The sequence below is a fragment of the Melanotaenia boesemani genome, chromosome 14, assembly GCF_017639745.1.
Source record: "Melanotaenia boesemani isolate fMelBoe1 chromosome 14, fMelBoe1.pri, whole genome shotgun sequence".
Classification (NCBI taxonomy): domain Eukaryota; kingdom Metazoa; phylum Chordata; class Actinopteri; order Atheriniformes; family Melanotaeniidae; genus Melanotaenia; species Melanotaenia boesemani.
The window spans coordinates 23,085,662-23,107,345 of NC_055695.1; the positions used below are offsets into that span (position 1 = coordinate 23,085,662).

General features: G+C 39.0%; 2 protein-coding genes across 2 annotated transcripts; one reads left to right on the forward strand and one right to left on the reverse strand.

Annotated features, from left to right (window-relative positions):
- The first annotated feature begins 3,256 nt into the window (after nt 1–3,256).
- On the forward strand, nt 3,257–9,255 carry oaz1a (ornithine decarboxylase antizyme 1a). The gene is given in 6 exon segments (XM_042006563.1): nt 3,257–3,447; nt 6,720–6,786; nt 6,788–6,874; nt 7,000–7,175; nt 7,564–7,649; nt 8,635–9,255. Coding segments are annotated over 6 exon segments (666 nt in total). The 5' UTR covers nt 3,257–3,328; the 3' UTR covers nt 8,766–9,255.
- Nucleotides 9,256–9,779: 524 nt separating this feature from the next.
- peak3 (PEAK family member 3) lies at nt 9,780–13,221 on the reverse strand. The gene is made up of 4 exons (XM_042005415.1): nt 12,887–13,221; nt 12,604–12,737; nt 11,397–11,956; nt 9,780–11,060 (listed from the first exon to the last, which is right to left on the reverse strand). Exons 1-4 carry the CDS (start codon nt 12,949–12,951, stop codon nt 9,972–9,974), a joined length of 1,848 nt encoding a protein of 615 aa, XP_041861349.1. The 5' UTR covers nt 12,952–13,221; the 3' UTR covers nt 9,780–9,971.
- Nucleotides 13,222–21,684: the final 8,463 nt, after the last annotated feature.

The window sequence follows — 21,684 nt, forward strand, 5'->3', positions numbered from 1 at the left end:
GTGAGGCCTTTCTTTTTAAACTAATTCAGTGATGCTCCTTCTATACAAACATGTTCTGTGATTAAACACAAGTACTGGGGATTTTTTTTATTTATTTATTATTTATATACAGGAAACAACTTTTTAACAACTGATAACATTTGTTTACTGACCGTTCACGCTTATTTCCTATTTTATTCTTTAGCTTTTGGCTTCAGAATTACTTTGTTGGCTATTGGCTTTTTTCTTTTTCGGATAGCTCCAACTTCTTCAGAACCCCACCACCACATAAAACTGTCCCATATGGAAATCTGGAGACATATAAAAGGAATTAAATGCACAGATTAATTAAACAGATGTGACAAATACAAATATAACAAGCTAAGAAAGATAAATGAAATAGTAGACCATGTATATTTGAAAATTCTAAGCCAAGCTTTTGCATGTTTCAGGATCATCTAATTTTTATATTTTGACAAGACCTTTTTTAAATAAACCCCAACCTTTAGATGACTAAACAGTTTTCCAAATGCAGACAATACCTGAGGTATTGAACCATTTTGCAGACTCCCAACAAAGGACCCAATGCCGGTCTCCTCAACAAGAAAATCCAGAGCATCTACAAAGCAAAATAAAACCTGTTGGCTTATAGAAGACCCTAAGAGTTATTTAAAGGTTCCACAAAAACAATAAACAGTGATGCTGAAAGTAAGAAAATATCACAAATATACTGACAGAAGAAAAAGTGCAACATCTAAATATTTGCACAAAGTTTATTAGGGATTACTGCTGTAAGAGTACTGCTGTGTGATCGTATCATGAGTGTTTCTTTGCTGGAACTCACCGTGCACTTCATTTACTCCTGAGGTCACCAGCAGAACAACCAGTGCCAGAACTAAACAGCGGTTCATGGTAAATCCTTTCCATGGATTGGGAACATCACTCAAATTTTCAATGGACAGAATCCGTTCATAAGACACTACGGAAAGACGTAAACAAGTTAGCTGCGTTAGTAGCTGCATTTATATACAGATGATTAATTAGTGGACTTTTAGCCTTACTTATGATGATTTCAGCTGTTTTCAGGTCCAGGTTCTAAAGACAGAAGTTTAAGAGGAATTCTGGGTCCAAACTGAAGCCATACCATAAACAAAAACAAAATGATTTGTGATGTTTATTTGGCAAAGTGCATATGTCGTCCATAGCACATTTTTCTATGTGACAGACTAACAGGACAGATTTAGACACATGCAGCTCTTTGAAAAACACATTTGCAAAAGCTCAGTTTTAAATGAACCTTCGCAAAAAGAACACAAACTTACCGGATTTGATCCTTTAGTTGTCCCACACAGATGTAAGAGTTGATTTAAAAAACTCCTACATCTGGAGATTTCTGTTCTGTGGACAGTGTGAGTGTTACACACAACCAGCAACATGAGTCTTGATTGACAGGCACAGATGAGCGGTACCAAAAAAAAAAAAAAAGAAAAAGACATTCACAATGTGCACTAACACTGTTGGTACTAACCAGCAGCTGGCCTGTAGGATGACATGGATCACCAGTTTAAACTTAAATTACAGAGATAGAAAAAAAAAATCCTTTTTCATAGGTTAGAAATTTTATTTGTTTGTTCCATACTTAATTACAAATCTGAGTTATTTATTGTGTATTAAATTTCCCATTTTATATTTCATTTAAAGAACAGAAATAATAAACAAAATAAGAATAAAAATGTGCACATAAATGTAGTGGATAATATGCACAGTATAAAAGAAAAATATATAAAGTCATTGCAGAAGCAATAGCAAAACCAAACCAGGATTTTTCATGTGGTAGTATGGATAGAGGGTTGAGAAACATTAACTTTAAACATATTAACAGCATGTAAAGAAATAGTGGATTCATATGTTAGAAACAGGTGAGCTGTTTTATGATGAGATGGTGAACGAAAGCAATGATTTCCCAAAGCAGTCTGTATGATCTCCATGCTAAATGAATCTTTTGGAAAATGATTTTTGCTGTCTCCATGGGGATTACTGGAGTGGGTGTGATGGATTATTCAAGACAGCATTTTGTTGCTCACTCCTCTAAAGTTTCCAGTTTCTTACCAGTGCTGGTTCCAGTTTTGTGACTGAGTTTATAGGTCCTGTTGGCTTCTGTGGCATTAACTGGTGGAACGCCTCCAGCATCCTGCTGTACACACTAAATGAGCTGATCTGTCACAGAAAGCTGATTTTGTACACGTAATCAGCATTGCTTCTTTACTCCAGTATGTTATTCAGATGGACGTCCAGGTACTTCCAGTTCTCCAATACTCCAGCATCCTCACCCATGACATGTATGGCCTTGGTCTCTTTTGTCCTCCAGGAGTCAAAGTTCTCTGATCTCTAGCTACTGTTTTTCTCTAATACAACTTACATCTGTCATTCCCAGATGTACACACTGACGCCTGTCCTACATTAAAGTAGCTACAGTGTGTTAGAAATACGGAAATTGAATGGTAAAGATGGGCAGAGAAAATACTTCAAATGTCAAGCACAGTTGGGAATAGATAGTGGCTGTCATCAGCCAAAATATTTTACCTATCCAAAATGGTAGATCCAATCCAACAAAGCTGGTACTGCAGTTTTAAAGCTCAGAGAGCTCTCACTTCACACACAGAGTTGTTTGTCTATTAACAGTTGTAATAATGCTGGCACAAATATGGCACCTGCCATGTTTATGGACCCATGACAAATAGATATAAATAGCTCATCCTATGAGAATAAAAACAAAAGTTATTTTGCCCAGTGATTAAATACGAATAGAAAAACAGTTTTTAATGATAGGCTATATGAAAATTTTCTGTCATTGACCTTTGGTTTTGTTGCATGCTGCACCTTTAAATCATGAGTGCCAGTGGTAACGCGGTTGTTTGCAGTGTTACCTCACAGCAGCTAAAGTTCAAGTTCAAACCTGTCTGCAGCTTGCACTTTCTCCTGTGTGGATTTATTTTCTTTGTCCAAAATGCCAGTTAGGTAAGTGATGGACTGGAGTGTGCAGTAAGTTGTGCAGTGTTTTCAACTTCTTTCTTAGCTCTCTATAAATCTGAACAGGATGTTTTGTTTCAGTAATTATAATAATAATAATAATAATAATAATAATAATAATAATAATAATAATAATAATAATAATAATAATAATAATAATAATAATCTGAAGGGGCTTGGCGATTGCGTCATGTTTCAGGCGTAAACGTCACAACGAGCAGGGCCCTCCTCTCTGAAATACCGCAGCTCTCAGCTTTTAGTCTGTCATCAGGCGACGGTGAGGAGGACAGAGCGAGCAGCTGGTGCGGACGCTGGCCGGATGGTTAAATCTAACCTACAGACGATTTTGAATAGTCATTGTTTTGTTAGAGAAAAAGAGAGAAACTTAACCGAGATGCCTGTTATTGAGCAGTCCAGTAATAAACCTGAAAATGACAGGTATGTAGTTCTCGGCTGTTTGAGCTCAACTTGAAAAGCCAGGTTTAAAATACACGGCCTATGCGTGCTGTACAGTGTATTTCACGAAACGGCTAACAATTCGTAGTTTTTTGTTTACATAACAGCGACACTTAATCTAGCTGACGTTTCTAGGACACCCATTTATACACTTTTTATTCCTTCTCATTTTGTAAAACTAATTCATACACGTTAACTTGAAGCACTGTGTCGAAATGGTAAACATTTATTGAACCTAGTTCTAGCAAATAGACAGTTAGCACTGGGTTGTGATATTCATGCGCGTTAGCCAAGCTTATGCTAACTCTTAGGCCAATATGTGAAACGCCACAGAAATGCGTTAGCTAAATGCCGAGGTGCTAGCTAGCATATGTTAATAGTCGTATCTGCTGTTACTTTTTAAAAGTATGGAACACAGAATACATGGGTTTAGTATAAAATAGGCTGAAAATTATTATTATTATTATTTTTTCTTTCCTATTTTGACTACTCCATATCGATGCCAACTTTAGCTAATGGCTAGGTTATGTCATGGATGTTGTCATTTTTCGTTGCCATGAAAACTACTTGTCTATCACATTTGTCAACGGGTTTTAACACAATTTTTATAATTGTATTGTGTTTCTACCGAGTTTAACGGTATCCTTGTTAAATTGTTGGATTTCAATAATCTACGTGTATTAAATTTAGCTTGTTGCTAACATCGACATAATGGCTGCATTAACAATCTTTGGCTTCGTAGCTTGTTTTTGTTTTTCCAATTTAGCCCCTTGGTTTTAGGATTTTAGGTGCCAACCAGTTTTTAAACGTAGTGTAATTTCTCGAAGTATTATATAAACCAGTTTGCTCTTCAACTGGGTAATCTTTATAGAAAGTAACCTTTGTCACGTCCATCAGTTTAATTTGCGCGTTGAATTCACCAGCCAGTGGGTTATGAAAATGGTTCATTTACAAGTTAACGTCGGGGTAAAACGTTTAGGACTGTGTATAGGTTTTACGCATGAAAGTATTAATCATGTTGTCAATAGTGAGCCACAGCTTAAGGGCGTTGTTAAATCATGTCCCGACATGATTTGATCGAGGCGGTTTGTGCGGTGTAGTACCGACAAAAGCACCCCTGCCGTGAAATGCACCCCCTCTCAATGACCCTTACCAGAAGCCAGAACTAACCTGCTGATAAAAAGAAATATATATATATTTATATATATTACACAGAAAAAACGCTTAAATGGTCTGTATATGGTCACACAGAAATAATAGAACCTGGACCAACAGGGACAGATTTACGGGGGGGGGGGGGGGGGGGGGGGGGCATATTCTGGCAGCAAGCTGTCCCTGTTAGTCTTATTATTTTTGTGTGACCATATACAAACCACTTAAGCATCGGTGTTTGATTTTTTTTCTGTGTAATATATATAGATATATTTTCTTTTTAGCAGCAGGTTAGTTCAGGCTTTTGGTAAGGCGAGATGCTGTTACTGCGCTCCTTGACGGGGGTGGGGGTGCGTTTCACGGCAGGGGTGCTTTTTTCGACACGACAGCGGTTCTGTTGTCTCGTGAAGGTCTGAGGAAATTTCCACTGTGCTGGGATCGGGCTGTTGCAGGGGATATTTAAACCAGTAATAGATTTACTATAGACGATATTTATTATCAAATAGGTACATGAGGATAACATTATTATTATTTTTATTAATATTGGTTCAATCTTAATTTTTGTTTTATAATATAGATGAAACGGTATGATATTCCAGTGGTAGACATTGTGAAAAATGTTCTCCTTATAATTTTTACATAATGGTGTTCCCCTAGAGATGAGTGAGAGATTCAGACACTGCAATGTTGCTCTTACACAAACAAGAGCTGAAGACTCATCGCTCATGTGACCAGAACAGCTATTTCTGTCAAGAAAAAACAGGGCCTGAATGTGCAAACCCCGCGCTCTGTTTTAAGAAGCAAGTGGAAGCATGAGGTGTTTATCTGAAGTTGGCAATTGGCCCTTTTCCCATTAATCTGCTTATCAGATTTAACTAACTGTTAGTTTAAAGTCTACACTGCTTTGCCATGGGGGTTAAGATGGGTATTGCATATTGACACAGTTAAAGAATGACACTGTTTCTCATTTCGTCTTGCGTGTTTTCTCACACATCTGCTCCACTTGTAGCACATTGGTGGCATTTACGCAAGAGATATTCTGTGTCTGAAAGCATTTGTGTCACGCTGGTGCTTTTAACGGCATGTGTTCCCAACTGAAGCTCAGAGAATAGTTCTGTTGTTTTATCAGTGGAAAAAAAATTCTCATTAGTATTTGCCAAACAGGCAGTGCACACATCCAGTTGATGTAAAATTAGCTGAGTAGTGACAGCATTGTTGGTTCGATTAGTTAGTTTCACGATGATGATTTGCCCTGACACACATGGACTGTTGGGTCTCTGGTACTACTTCCCTTGAACACTTGAAGGCACATTAGCAGTAGCTCAACCTTGAGCCCCACCATGCCGCCTTTATGCTTTCACACTTTTGACACCGATGCACACTGGAGGCACATCAGGCGTGAAATAATAATTTGAAAGGGACTTCTGTAAAATGTGCAGATAGATAAAATTTATTGTTAAGAGTACTTTGAAACTGGCATAAATTAATATGGATTGATTGAAAATAATTCAGTCTGTTGCTAGTAATGTCATACTGTGTAAAATATTTGTCATATATAGAGTTGAGGCGTCCCGAAATTGTGTAGAGTAACTGCAAAGAAATGAAAATATACAAACATCTTAGTTTTTTGCAAAGTTCAGTGTCTTCCCGTTATGATCGAAGACTTTCCACAGAGGACAAAAATTATCTTTAGATATGGACAAAAAAAAGTCTAGCAGTATTTGTATCAGTATTTGACTGACTTACACTAAATTTCCAAATAAATGTTTTAATGAATTATCAAGGATGTGGTAGTCTAATATAAGTCGTAAAAGGCTCCATGTGTTAAAGTCAACGAGTTCATCATGAGCAAAACGCGTACAGACACGTCTGGGTCTAAAAGAAGGGACCGTTGTTGATTAATTATTCCCCAGCCTTGTATGTTGCCTTTATAGACCCAGTAAGGTTTGGCAAATGTTTTACAGTTGTGAATCACTTCGTTGTGTAATCTATAATGAACCTGCTGGTTATGAAGAGCTTGGTTTGCCTTCAGTATCAGAACGTCTGGTGAATCCTCCACGTATAATGGCTCCATCTTTATGTGCATTTGTTTTCTTCTCCAGTATCTCCAGTCCCAGGAGGTGCTCCCGCTGTTGCAGTAACCCGTGTCCGGGGCCTCTGTGGTGCTCCTGATGCCCCTCTCCCACCCCTAAAGATCCCAGGTGGGCGAGGGAATGACCAGCGGGATCGCAATCTTTCAGCTAAGCTATTCTATTCTGTACGTTGAAAAACTATATGGGTTTTTATTTATTTGTTTATTACAGCAGTTTTTTTTTGTGTGTGTGTGTGTGTAAACTACATGTATTTTTCTCATGTCAACGTTTTTCTTTTGTATCCTCCTAGGATGCTCATTTGTTGGTTCTTGAGGAGCATCCTCCTGCTAACAGCAGAGTGCGTTTCTTGCTCTTTGAGCCCCGTCGCTCTGAAGGCAAGCATTGTATCTGGAGGGCTGCGCTGAAAGGGGGCAACCTTTATGTGGAAATCCCACCTGGAGCGTTGCCCGAAGGCAGCAAAGACGGGTAGGAAAATATTTTTGGAAGTGACTTGAAAGGAAATTTTAAGTTTTTAGTTTTGTTTTAAACAAATAAATGAATTTTTCCCAAATCCCAAAGTTAAATCTGACCCTTCTGTTGTTCTAAGCCTTTGCTTAAGATTAGCTGGACCAAACTAAAACTTGTTTGTTAATGGAAATAGATGTTTTTCTTTTACAAAACTGCTGTGAAAAAAGATTAAAATATAAAGATCTATAAATCTATAACAAATGAAGATCTGCATTTATGAGTTGGAATGTTTTGAACAAACATCTTTTGAGCATTGCGATAAATGTTTGACCACTGAAATGATTAACAATACTCAGCTCAGATAAAACATTAACATTTTTTGTTTGCTGTGTTTCTTTCCCCACAGTTTTGCACTTTTGCTGGAATTTGCAGAAGAGCAGCTGCAGGCTGATCACGTGTTCATCTGCTTTCACAAGAACCGTGACGACAGAGGTAAGATGTTTGGGGTTTTTTGTGAGTTTTATGAACTGCTAATAAATGATTTTTAAACTGTCACACAAACAATTTGAGCTATCAAAGAAATTAAAACCAATGTGAAGCACTTTTTGTTATAAAATGAGCCATGTTTTAGTTTTAACTTATTAAACTTAAGTTTTTTTCCCCCCCTGAATTGAAGCTCCTTATCAGTGTTGGTGTTATTAGCACTGTCCAGAACTGAGTGTACAGACTGATCCGGTCAGCTATAGCAGTTAGCTTTACAAGGAGTCTGTCTGACACAAAGCTTCAGCCAAACACTGGTTCTTGATTAAAACATTCCTGTTGCCAACTTGCCTCTCTGCTTATTAACCAAACCACGTTTGCTGTGAAATATACGGTATATTTTTATTTTACATTCATACCCATATAGATGATCATTGATACTGATCTCTTAGCCTTCTGAAGTTCGGTCACTGCAAAGTTCTTCACAAACCCATTTTGACTGCATCTTAAGACTGAAGCCATTCAAAGGAAGACTTTGACTTAATTAATAGCTGTAATAAATATCTGACCTCTGACCTGAAACATACATTTTTCTAGTATGTTTTTATATAAAGATAAAGATTTCTGGTAATATCCCATTTAGTGTAACAAGTGCATCAAAGTTTTATACTCTGTATAAGCAGTAATAACTGAAGCATCAGGCATCACATTGTAATGTGTTTTAGATCTGCTTTACACATGAAAAACAGCTTTTTTTTAAAAAGGAAAAAAAGAATAGATGTGTAGTCGCTTTACAGCAGTGCGGCGTTAAGACTAATTTTGTGCATTTAAAGATTTTATTAGGTTTATTATTTATGTACTTGAATCTTTAATGCATTGTACTCCATTTTGAGATGTTGTGTGTAGAGATGGGGAACTTTAAAGAAGTTGTGTGGTGAAATGTTTGTATAAAGGTAAGAAATTCAGTTTAACATCTCTTCCCATGTTTTCTCCTCAGCATCCCTGCTGCGTACATTCAGTTTCCTGGGCTTTGAGATTGTGAGACCGGGTCATCCCCTCGTCCCCTCCCGCCCTGACGCTTTCTTCATGGCTTACAGCATCGAGCGAGACTCCTCTGATGATGATTAAATTTGCATTGAGCAGTTGATAAATGTTTGTTGTTCTTATTTTAGTTCATACCCACATATCTTTACCAATTTTGGAAATGAATATCTCAGTTAATTGTGGTTGAGGTCTCCTGTGAGAGGCTGTTGTTTTACTTAACACGTGCTGTGTTTCAATGCCAGTTGCACTATGGTAAAATGTTAATACCTATACCAGAAATGAAAGTACATACCCACATAATATCTGGGAATTTCACCTCACCACTGTATTGCTCTTTGTAATGTGTTGACATCTTGTTCACCCTCCTTATGATAATCTCTACAGTATATTTAAGATAAACTCTGAAATCTTGCTCATGTAAGTTGGTAGATTTTCGTAGTAATTCTCAGTTGATTCTCCTGTTAGATTTTTTTTTTAAAACGTGCATGATTTTAATTTGTTCCACTTGGTAGAAATCTGCATGTTGTAACTGTATTAAATAAACATGGTCACCTTAGATGGTGCCTTCTGTGGACTTGTGACTCTAAGTGGAGTGAGCATGATTGCATCTGACGGGGAAAATATTGTGTGGGTGCTGTGGCATAACCTTTATTTGGTTCCATCCCAAGATTTCCCAAAGTTTCTCTTTGGTCTTGACATAAATTCTGATGGGGGAATAAGGGTATACTCTTTCAGCTTCATAGGCACACGCTTGCTTGTACATGAAAGCAAGATGTTCATACCTCACTTTCATACTTCAGCTCACCTGTCCTTAACTGTGTCATGTAACTTTGCTCCCTTTGCTGCATACAGAGGCCTTCTTTGGCTGTCTGTCATGATTTATTATGAGTATTCTTACAAGAGGCAGCAGCACATCTTCTATGAGATGTCAGAAATGGAAAAAAAAGATTTTTCTGTTGATCAGAAATGTCAAGATTACAAGGTCCCACAGCAATGTCAGTTCTTTTTAAAATTCAGCCATATACTTAGCAAACCCATATGAGGTGGAGTAAAACTGAAAAGGTACATAAAATAACCAAAACACAGAAGTTTGTAAATGAAAGATTTATTCACTTAAATTTGAAAACTGATTTAAAAAGTTACATTTCAAGAAGTGATTTTTTAAAAAACTGTTTCCACATCAATATAAACATAAGAACTGTTGAGAATTTAAATAATTTTACTTCATATTTACAACCAATTTTACTGATAGTTAATTTTTCAACAGATTGGCTTGATTATAAACTTACGTCAGTGTTCAGTGCGCCACAGCTGAGTGACCACGTTCTGAATTGTTTCAGAGTCTGTAAATGACAGATACTGCAGACACATGCTGTCCTCCCAATCCAGAGCAGACTGATCCTGAATCAGTCCCTTTTCTGCCAACTTCATCACCAGTAGAGCTCGTTTGATTGTCAGCCAGCTATGCACAGCAGTGATTGAAGAGCCTCTGTGATCCAAGAAAGGGACTCGTGGGCCCCAGAGGATCACCTGAAGCATGGCCACCATGTCTGTCATCTGGAGCCTGCTTTCACTCTTAATCATAGAAGACAAATGAAGAAGCCCCCTGCGGTATGGGGACTTGGACAAAAGTGGAACTGTACCCAGACATGTTGGACTCTCTTGCGGCTGCAAGAAAAGTTGAATTAAGGCTTCAATCTGGATTTTGATGGAGGCCAGAAGCTGCAGCCCTGAAAGTGTGGAAGACTTTGGGGTTAGCACTACACGTGGAGAACCGTGAGTCTTCCATAGCACCTGGATCTGCTCTTTTTCCTCCATCTTTTCCCACTCAATTTTCCCCTTCTGCCTGCTGCTCCAACCTTCAGAAGCATCTCGTTTCAGTGTGTTTTCTCCGTTTTCTCTCTCCCAGCTGGGCCACACTAGAAAAACATCCTGAGGTCTGAGCTCAACTGCAGCAGCACTGTTATTGTACAGATGGTGAGAGCCCATTAAGATCTGCAGCAACAGAACACACACCTGTCGATCATAATCCAAACACTCGTTGCTCTGCAGCCAGCGGCTCTGCTGCACAAAGTCCTGTAGAGTTGCATGTGGCAGGTCTCGCTCAATGCTCACACAATGTCCACTCTGAAGGAAAGACTGAACTGTGGGAGGGCTTATGTTGGGAGCATCTGGGGCGTTCTCAGTGCTGCTTCCAGCAGGAGTATAAGGAGAGCAGTCTGACGTTGAAGGACAGGACGGTGCTGTGGGAGCTTGCAGTGTGGTGGCACTGTTTTCCAGGAAGTCGGTAGGTTGAAAATATGCAAGAATATGTTGCAAATTGGCATGCAATGGCTGGTGTTTGGTGCGAGATGAAGCCTCGTTGGTCTGTTTGTGGACCTGCACAGCAAAAAGAAGAAAAACATGTAAAACTATACTGACTATGTCACCCTGCAAATATAAATGCTGCAAGTGAAAAAAAGAGATGTTGCATTGCAGCTGTGGGACCTCTTAACAGTGAGGAGGAAGTGTTTTTAGTGGCACAACTTAGTGGAACATTTGCAAACGATAAAGATCATGCTTGTGTTACCCAGTGCTTTGTGCAACATGCATGCCACATTATTTAGCAGACCACGACGATGTAGCTTTAAGTGATATTATCACACCAAATCATAACATTGTGTATGGAACATGTTTTAAATAATGCAGAATAAAATAACAGAGATGTAGCATTACCCTTAAACCAAGCTCCCTCTTTGGAAAATTAGGGCTGTACAGGCTGTAATAAATCTTGTCTCCAATCTGCTTTGGCTTGCTGCTCTCACACAGCAGGAAATCCTGAGGATGATATGAGCTGACGTCCCTCTCTGTGGCAACTCCCTGTAGCATGCATCGGTCTTCCATGCTCTGTGCCATGCTTCTGAGAAAGAGTAGGTGGCGATGCTGAATTCCCTGAGAAACAACTTGCTGGTCGACAAAGTTACTAAAGAGGAAAGGCAGATGTTCATCTGGGGTGTCAAATGACAGCTGGGAGAAAGATAATAAAGGGGCAGGACTCTCTCTGGGTGGGTTTATGTCTTCTGTCTCCTCATGGAAATAAGCATCAGGTATTGGTGCCATCATGTAGAGGGGGTTGTCAAAGTTCTGAGGGTGTTTTTGCAGAGGAGAAAGGGGAGACCTAGGAGAAGGTGAAAGGGGTATGATACCGGGGAAGGAGTGGGTGCGAACCAGCCTCTTCTTCGGCACAGGTGGTGGGTTACCATCAGAAAAAAATCGCATCTGGTGTCTTGAAGGATCTGAGGAATGCAGTAACAGCACACAACGATCAGGCAACAGTCTAGATGAATAAGCAACAACTGATAAAGTTAATAGCAACAAAACTCTGAAAAACTGCGTTGACAAGGAAAAATGTTTAGCATTACAAAACTGGCCTTTTTAGGAATCCCTTGTTTATTTCAGCAAAATAATACCAAACATATTCTGCACAGTGGGAGAGTCCAGGAACTGAATTGATCGACCTTCAGACAACACATTTTAAACATATGTTGCATTTCTTCGAGTCTAAATTGAATATAAGATTTGGATGATTTGCAGATAATTGCATTCAGTTTTTATTTACAATTTACAAAACATCAGAGGATGTTAGTTTCTATAGCACAACTGTTTGTCAGACTTAATATCCTGCAAGCCATTATACCCTGTTTAAAGATCACACACATTTAGCTGAAAGTAAGAGTTTCAAAGGGTTACTTCCTCTCTTTAGTTCTCACGAACTGAAATACGAACTGAGAGGGATGAACCACAAGTTATAGCTTGTCACGTCAGTCATGAAGAGCAGCTTATGCAGTAAATTAGCACACCACTGAACTAATTTGTCAAAAACTACGTTTATTTACATTTGATTAATGCAAGAACTATTCTGCATTTAAACCTCATCACTTACCGTAGGACTGGTGAATGGGGCACTGAGTTGCATGACAGTCGGTGGGTTCAGTGAAGACTTCGTTGTATGCAAAGTTGTGAAGCTTGTGGTCAAAAGGACTGGGAGTAAAACTGTCACAGTCCATGCTGGAATGCCTGCATGAATGCACAGAATTGCATAGAATATGTTGTTAATAAAAACGTACAAAATCCGTATTTATTAAATTAGGCTTCAAGAGTTTTATGACTAAAATAAAACCTAATGAAGATTTGAGAGAGATCAATGAATATTTTGTTTGTCATACTTGCGTTGTTTGACAGGCAGAGCTGGTGGCTGCTCCTCTCCTCTGCAGCTGGAAACAGATGCCATCAGGGAGTCCACAAAGCTAAACCTAACCTGCTCCTCCAACTCACACTCACCTCACTACTGCCACTGAATATACTCTATGAAGCTTATATATCTATCTCAGCGTCTCTCTGAAACACTTCCCAAATGTGTCAGTCACACCCTCTGTCACATCTTCTCTGCCTCTCACTATCATCTGTGTCGTCACGAGCTTTAAAGCAAGTCTTCTCAAGTTTGTTCTGCTAATGTTTTGCTTTGATCGTTTTCTGTCTGAGCTTGAGGTTGGCACCGGAAGAGTTGTGTCTGTTCTGAGGGCAAAAACTCTTGTCTGAGCCTTAACCTCAACTTGACAGAATGAGGAAGAGCAGTTACAGCACAGCCTCTTCATTTTGTTCTCGTTTCTGTCTCTTTTCCAGGTGCAGTTCATTTACATTCGCCCTGGTATTCTCAACACAAAGTTCTCACTTGTAAAAGCTTTAGCTTGTAGGTTAAGTTAAAGTATCTGAACTAAATACCTCCTGAATGAAGTGTAGCCATAGTGGTAGAACTGGACTGAAGAAGAAGACTGAAGAAACAGTTAATGACGGTTTTTTTAACTCCACATATTTCCTGCTTGTTTTGTCAGAGATCAATTGATTTGTTATCGAGTCATTTCACTGAAAACCACTATTATCAACGTTAAAACCGTCCAAATATAGTTTACCCTTAGGCCATGCTGGTATAGATTTATTTAGTTAATATCCTGAATATCAGTATAATAACAGCCTGTATCAATATTTTGGATAATGTCTCACAAAGTGGTGCCAAAGACTTGCAGTGTGAAAAAGATGGAAGACTTGGAAATAAGTGACTTTAAGAGCCAAGTTTTATTTCCCGATAGATACGACACCTGTGTGATACCATAAAAAACTTCCATCCATCCTCCTTATTATATGATGATGTAATAACTGAATACATTAATTACGTGCGCTTTCATGCCACTTAAGAATGTATTCTTGAGCTGCTGGAGTGCTTTCATTCAAGTATGACTCATGCATCCTCCAGGTTAAAAGGCTCTTGTCTCGCTGTTATATTCATACAGCAACGGTCACAATTTTATTGAAAATCTGTCTGAAAGATGTAAACATGACGTTGATTATAAGCCTGCAAAAATAAAGGATTAAATCTACATTGTACTGAGCTTGCAGCATTTCAGTGTTGAATCAAAGTAGTTTTCTGTTTTCTGGAGTAATAACTTCTTCTGAATTTCCACTTCCATCCGAAAACAGAAACTGGTGGGTGTACACTTCGGGTGATTGCACCGAGTCGCCTGCTTTACACAAGATGTTATATTGCATCATCCCTGCTGAAAATATACTCCTGATTACACTTAAAAATGCAGTTAATTTAATTGATTTCATACATCAGAAAATATAAATATCTGATTTCCTTTGGATTAAAAAAGGAACAACACACCTGACCAGTTTCTGGCTTTGACTTACTTTAAGGAAACAATAAGTAACTGAGTACACTCTTTCAATTTGGAGGTTTTATGAATCATAATGTTTTAAAAGTCAAGGTTTTTTTTTTTTTTTTTTTTTTTTTACTGAGGACATCCATTCATACATTACCTTATCGAGGAAAGCAACCAATGCTCACTAAGCCATTGTTGAACTTGGTACATCCACTGTTAGTCTACACTGAAATCAGCCTTGGAGAGCTGTGTTTCAGATGCATAAAATATGTAAAGATATTTAAGCTGCTCTGAACAATTTAAAAAAGGGACAATTCAACATGTGAAGATTCAGATTTTTAGGCTCAGGTTAGTTTGAGTGGTGCACTTAATGGTCAGACGTTAGTTTGGATGTTAAGATACTGCATGTACTCAATAAATCTGGTGTGGAGAGTCCAATTTCCATTGCCGCTATTTGTTGGGGCAGCAGTATCACAAACAGTAATTCAAACACACTTGAACAAGCTGGAAAGCTGGTTCTGTGCTGTGGTCCTACAGCCCATAGAGCTGACTGTGCAAAGAAAGTTGCACACACTGCTGAACGTAATGACCAACACTTGACACAATCTGCATAACACCAGAATGTTTTTAGCTAAATGTTTCTTCAGCAGCCTTACTGCAATCAGGACATGCATACTAACTCTATTTGTTAATCGTCCTTTCGTCCTCATTAATCGTCATTATATGGAAATAACAAAAAGTTCCTAACAACATTACCAATTTTCCCATTGAATTAGTATTTAGTTTTAATGTATGAATGGATTTACACATGATCATTAATAAAACACTTTATTGCAGCAGGTTTAATATTTCTGCTCTGGTGAGAGTAAGTTGTATTTGGCAAACTGCAAGTGGAGGCGATATATTGCTTTAAATTATGCAAACATTATCAGCTGACACCAAACTTTTATTGCAAATGTACAAAATAAATAACAAAAACAGGGCACTTTGTACATATATCAATATCAATATCTAATATATATATTATTAACCAAAATAGTGTGTTTGTAACCAACCCAAACATGTGTTGCCATGATGTCATCTGAAGTCATGGCAACGCATTCAATCAAAAGAAACGTTTATTCCTTTGTGGAGTGTTCTGTGTTCTACATAATTACCTTCATTTTACTTTGTCAAGACGGAGAAAACTTAAGCTGTGCTCGATTGAGAAACCAAGAAAATGCCAAAGGACGATTTCCCAGAGTTCGAATATATTAGGCAAAATCACAGCCATAAGCTCCGTCTGTTTGTTACTGCTCTCACTACAAAAATTCTGGACAGTTGTGAATATTTCAAAACACGAATAGAAGATCAGCAACTGCAATTTATACAGAGAATCATTATGAAGACGCTGGGAGGACTGGATGAAAGATTTGACCCAGACATGAAGAAGATCAAAGTAGTTTACAAGAACGTTGTGTATGATCTACAGCGGCGGTTTAGCGGCAAGAAAAATTTGAAATTTCGCTTGTTTCAACAAGACCCAGATGTTGAAAGAGCTTTTGTCTTCTTTATGACACACAGTATCCCATTCTATGGGTATTCTACAAAAAAACGCATTTTAAATGAGAAGTTACGTTGGCTGTGTGTTGTTGGAGCTTTACTTTTTACCATGATGATTTTTCTTTTGGTTATAATTTTCAGTTAACTGGGTTTGTTTATGAACTAACGTTTCTTTTATTTTGTTGTTTTAATTTATAGCCTTGTTTCTTTCATTTAACCTTTGATTCCTGCCTGTTTTGTGTCCTGCTTTGCCAGTCCTGCATTTGGTTCTCAATTCCTCATTTCTGTTGCGCTTTGGCCTTAAAAACTTCACTCTGAACAAGAACTATCTTATTAACTCTCATGGGCGGCTGTAGGAGGAAGAGCAGTTGTCTTACAACCATAAGGTCGGTGGGTTGATTCCAGACTTTTCCTGACTACATGATGAAGTGTCTTGGGCAAGACACCCCACATTGCCTCCTGATGTGCCTGTGTGTGAATGGGTGAGTGTGACAGGTAGTGTAAAGCGCTGGCTGGAAAAGTGCTATAAGTCCATTTACTCCAGTGAGGGTTGGACTCCACCAAGGACACCCTTTATCACTGATTCTGTTCATAACTTTTATGGCCAGAATTTCTAGGCGCAGCCGAGGTGTTGAGGGGACCTGGTTTGGTGGCCTCAGGACTGGGTCTCTGCTTTTTGCAGATGATGTGATTCTGTTGGCTTCATTAGGCCATGATCTTCAGCCATGCGATTGGTGGCCCAGTGTGAAGCAGCTGGGATGAGAACCAGCACCTCCAAATCCGAGACCATGGTCCTCAGCCAGAAAAGGGTGGAGTGTTTTCTCCAGGTCAAAAATGAGGTCCTGCCCCAAGTGGAGGAGTTTAAGTATTTCCCTCACCTATGGTCACAGGCTGTGGGTAGTGACTGAAAGAACAAGTTCGCAGTTTTGTTTTGCTTACGAGTAGATGAAGATGTCAGGTAGTGTTGTGCTCGTGTTGTGTACCTATTGTGATTGCTCCTGTCATGACATCATTAAACTCTGTGTATGTGTTCAACAGGAAAAGTCACTGTATTTGTGCAGGCATTTTGTCTTTGCAGTGGTGTTCAAATCTGCTCTCTCTGATGGAAGAGCCAGTCTTGTCCAGTCAACTACCAATTGCTAAATGATTTGATTTGATGCCCCAATGTCCTTCTTGGTTGTGATTTTGTTGTACTTCTTTGGTCCCAGGTCCACATCCATCTTGGTCTTTATTTTAATCTGCACAATGAGGAACATGACATGGATCATAACATTGCCAGAAGCCAACATTGTCTATGAATTGGCCATCTTAATTCTAAATGCCTTATTCATTCTAACCCTTTTATTTAGAAGGAAGCATTATATAAAACATTTCAGACCACAAAATTCTAACAGCTTTCAGTTTCTTCAGTGTTTATTATCTCAGAGTTCAATCACTTGTTTCAGTTCACTTTGTTGCAATCTGGATACAACACAAAAACAATATTATAGCATGTCAGTGGTTAAATATACAGCACCAGTTAAAAGTTTGGACACATCAATTCGTTCAACATGAATTAGTACGTGTCCAACTTTTGACACTTATTTTTACTGACAGTAAGTTTCCATCTTATGGGACAATTTCAGAAGTGAACGGTTTTCTGATCAAGATACAAATATTAAAAGCTTTATGTTCTGCTGTCATGGTAGAAAAACAATTAAAATAATTTATTCTGACATTCGGACCACATCTCTTTGTCCCTGTACCCGGCATACAGATAAAGACTCAATCAAATCCAGTCACCACACAGGTTAAGCTCTGGACACCTGAGACTGAGGGCACACTACAGGACTGTTTTGCTACTACAGACTGGGGTGTGTTTAAAGATGCAGCCACTCTGAAGGACTCTTCTGTCAGTGAACAGGACTACACTGACTATGTGACTGGGTACATCAGCACTTATGTGGATAACATTGTGCCCACCATACAAGTCAGGAAGTTCTCCAACCAGAAGCCCTGGATGAACAGTCAGGTACATCATATACTGCTTGCTCGCTCCACTGCATTTACATCTGGCAATGAGACTGAGAATAAAGCTGCAAAGTATGGACTGAGAAAGGCCACCAGAGCAACCAAGAGGGAGTACAGAGAGAAGCTGGACAGCCCAGAGAACTGTTCCATCTTGCTTTAAGACCACTATCATTGTTCCCCTCCCCAAAAAGACCCCCCCCCCCCCCCCAGCTGCCTGAATGACTAAAGGCCATTAGCACTCACTCCAATCATTACAAAGTGCTTCAAGAGAGTGGGGCTGACCCACATTCAGAGCTGCCTACCAGACACACTGGACCCCCTGCAGTATGCCTACCGGTCCAACAGGTCCACCTCAGACGCTATTGCTGCAGCCCTGCACATCTCCCTCTCACACTTCGAGAATAAAGACTCCTACATCAGGATGCTCTTTATTGACTACAGCTTGGCATTCAATACGATCATCCTCCACAAGCTCACCCACAAACTGTTTTCCCTGGGACTACACCCCATCCTCTGTGACTGACGCCATCCTGAAGTTTGCAGACGACACTGCTGTGATAGGACACATCACTGTTGGGAACGAAGCAGCCTACAGGAGGGAGGTGACCTCTCTGGTGTCATGGTGTGAGGACAACAACCTCACCCTCAACACGAACAAGACAGAGGAGATGGTAGTAGACATGAGGAAGGAGAGGAACCCTCACCAGCCACTGCTTATCCGCAGCTTTAAATACATTAAATACATCAGCGAGGACCTCATTTGGACACTCAACACCACACAGCTGATGAAGAGAGCTGCAGCTGTACTTCCTGAGGAGGCTGAGGAAGTTCGGCATGTCACCAAAGATCCTCAGAAACTTCTACAGCTGTGTGGTTGACTCCATCCTGACCAGCTGCATCACCGTGTGGTACGGCAGCTCCACTGTCCACTGTGAATATGGTGGATCCAGCAATAGACGCTGCATTTTGCTGGTCTTATACTGGTCCCTCTTTATTAAGTTTTTAATTCCCAAAAGTTACAGCGGTGTTGAAGCTGCAGCTACGTTCACTCGTGCTGTTTGTCAGTTTTTTGATTGAGTGTGTGTGTATTGCAGATTTCACCAAAAATGTCAAGGAAAATTGATTCCATGTCATTGTCTCCCTCATGTAGCAACACATGCAAGTCTAATTTATCTCCAGATCTGTAGACTCACAGGCTGTTGACTCATTAGATTAGTGGGGGAAAACATATATGATGCTATATGGTTGTTGCTAGTTAATCTTCTGATATCTAGAAAATTTAAATATTTCTCTGGATTGAAAGCAGTCACCCAGTCTGCTCGCACTAGAAATTTGCTCTGTTCCTACTGCAAAGCAGGAGGATGAACCCCAAACTACTTACCTAACCTACATTACAGTGATAGTCGAGGATTTTCATAACCATTCAAATTGGTCTAAAATAAATACAAACAATTTTTTATTTACTATTATTAATTCAGAACGATTTTTTCTATTATATAATGTTTTTCTCCACAATAATCAACTACCTGGACAAGTTCTGGTGGGGCGGGGAGGGGGGTCTGGCAGACCAGCTTGCTTGCCTGTGTTGATCATTTGACTAAAACAACAGTAACATGAATAAAATCCAGACTTTTCTTCAGAAACATGAGCTAATATGGGGAGCAAAGTGAACTAACTTATATTAACAAAGTTTAGAAGAGACAACAAACTGACCCACCTTGCCTCTGAAAGAACTGGGTGATGTACTGTCAACCCCTCTGTTCTCTCTCCAATCTCAGCTTTTTTCTTTTCTTTTTAAACTTCTAGATTTTTGAGGCATCCTGTCGTCTTACCATCCACTCTCTGTTTCGCTGCTCCGCAGCTAAAGGAGCAGGTGGACTGAACCATTTAAGGTAAATATAGAGGGGGTGGGTGTTCTTAAATGTCTCCAAAACAAATAAACTTAGTGATCCCAATGCATTGTAACTAAAATGTTTGCGCGACTCTAAGTTTCTCATTGAGTATTAGATAATCTTGCATTGAGGGCCCTTCTGTCAAACATGGGCCCCTAGAATCCTTCTCCTTTACCCCCCCTTTTCTGCGCCCCGGGGAGTATGTAGTTGTTGCTGTTGATTGATCAGCTGATGAAAAGTTTAGATGCTTGTTAACAAAATACCAACGAGGAAAGGCATCAGTTATATTTTACAGAATCCACCCTGTTGGCAAGGGTTATAAATCATCTCCAAACAATTTGGAGTCCAGTTGTTGTCCAGTAATGGACATCACAGTGAGTTGGGGACCATACTTTAGAAGCAGAAAAATGTCTCCCTCCACAGGCCAAAAGAATTTTTTTTCTCTACAATACAGAAATTTGCATGTCAGTGAAGAGACAATGTGGAATTCTGTGCCTTGCCCAAAGACACTTCTCCATGTTGTGAAAACCTTAGCTCAAACTAGCAACCTTCTGACCAGCAGATGGCTTTTCTTCCTCCTGAGCTGCATCCAACCCAAAACAAATAAGGATGATGTGAAACAAGTTCATAATGAACTGTGTTATATTATAGTATAGTCAAATTGAATATGTTTTCCTCAATACTACACAACTATCACCATTTGCTGAAATGTAGAAAGGAAACTGTAAAGCCTTCAAATCCATGTATGAAGCATGTTTAACCATTTCTGGAGTTTCCGTTTTACAAACTCACAAAGAAAGAAATGATTTATAATTCTTGTTAGTATGTGGGCTGCTCAAAAATAGTTTGTGAGGATCTTTTGGTGCTTCATTTTTGAGTTTTTAAATGAATGAAAATGGAAAACTTGGAGTAAAAAGCACTGTCATTATTTACTATTTTTTTTCTCTTTCTGTATTCCCCAACACAAATCATCATATTGTACAAAAACACATTTAAAAGAAACAACATAATTACCACTTGGAAACACAAATGTACCTTCCAGGCCCTCAAAAAAGCACACAGGATTACCCTGAGATCCAGTTATGAGCCCTGATTGTAACTTAGGGGACATAAATGTACTCCTCCGTACCCCTTTTGCTGAAACTGTATTTCTGTTTTCCATAAATGAATATCTGCAAACCTTGATAAAGTGAAGTAATATTTTAAAGAGGACTGGAACAAAATGGTGTGAGAAACTGATAACATGGTAAAAAAAGAAGTATTTGAGGTTGCTGGTGCTGAAGGCACTGCTATTCCAACGTGGAGTGTGCTGTATTTCCTTATTCACCTAAGATGAGCTTTTATTATGTAAAATATTAAGATTAAAAGATGATGTACTTTCATTTGGCAAAACTGTCTACAATAAGCCATTTATAGTAACAGCCAGGGTGGATTAAACTCCATGGGCACCGCCAAGGCTGCAGTTTTTGGAGCACCCCAATGCTGATATTAGACAATGAGTTGTATTTTTCTATAACTGAATATATTACAGCTCTCTGTGTGCACTCTCATAATTACAAACTCATTGTTTTTCCTCCAATTATTCAGTAAGCGTGCTTCTGCTTTTGTAAAGATTTCAGAGAGACTGAATTTAATCAAAGCTGAAGCCCTAATTTGCCTTAAAGCATTAAAGAGAAATTACGTCATGCATGTAAACAAACAACATGGTGAGTGATTATAAATTTAGATTATTCTGTTCTTGTGTTGAAGCACTCAGCTACTGCTGAAGGCCAAACACTCTGCGTCACACTGATATTTACCCACTAAATTTCAGTGTGTGGGTGAAGTAAGGACACCACCTACAAAGATGCAACTAACATT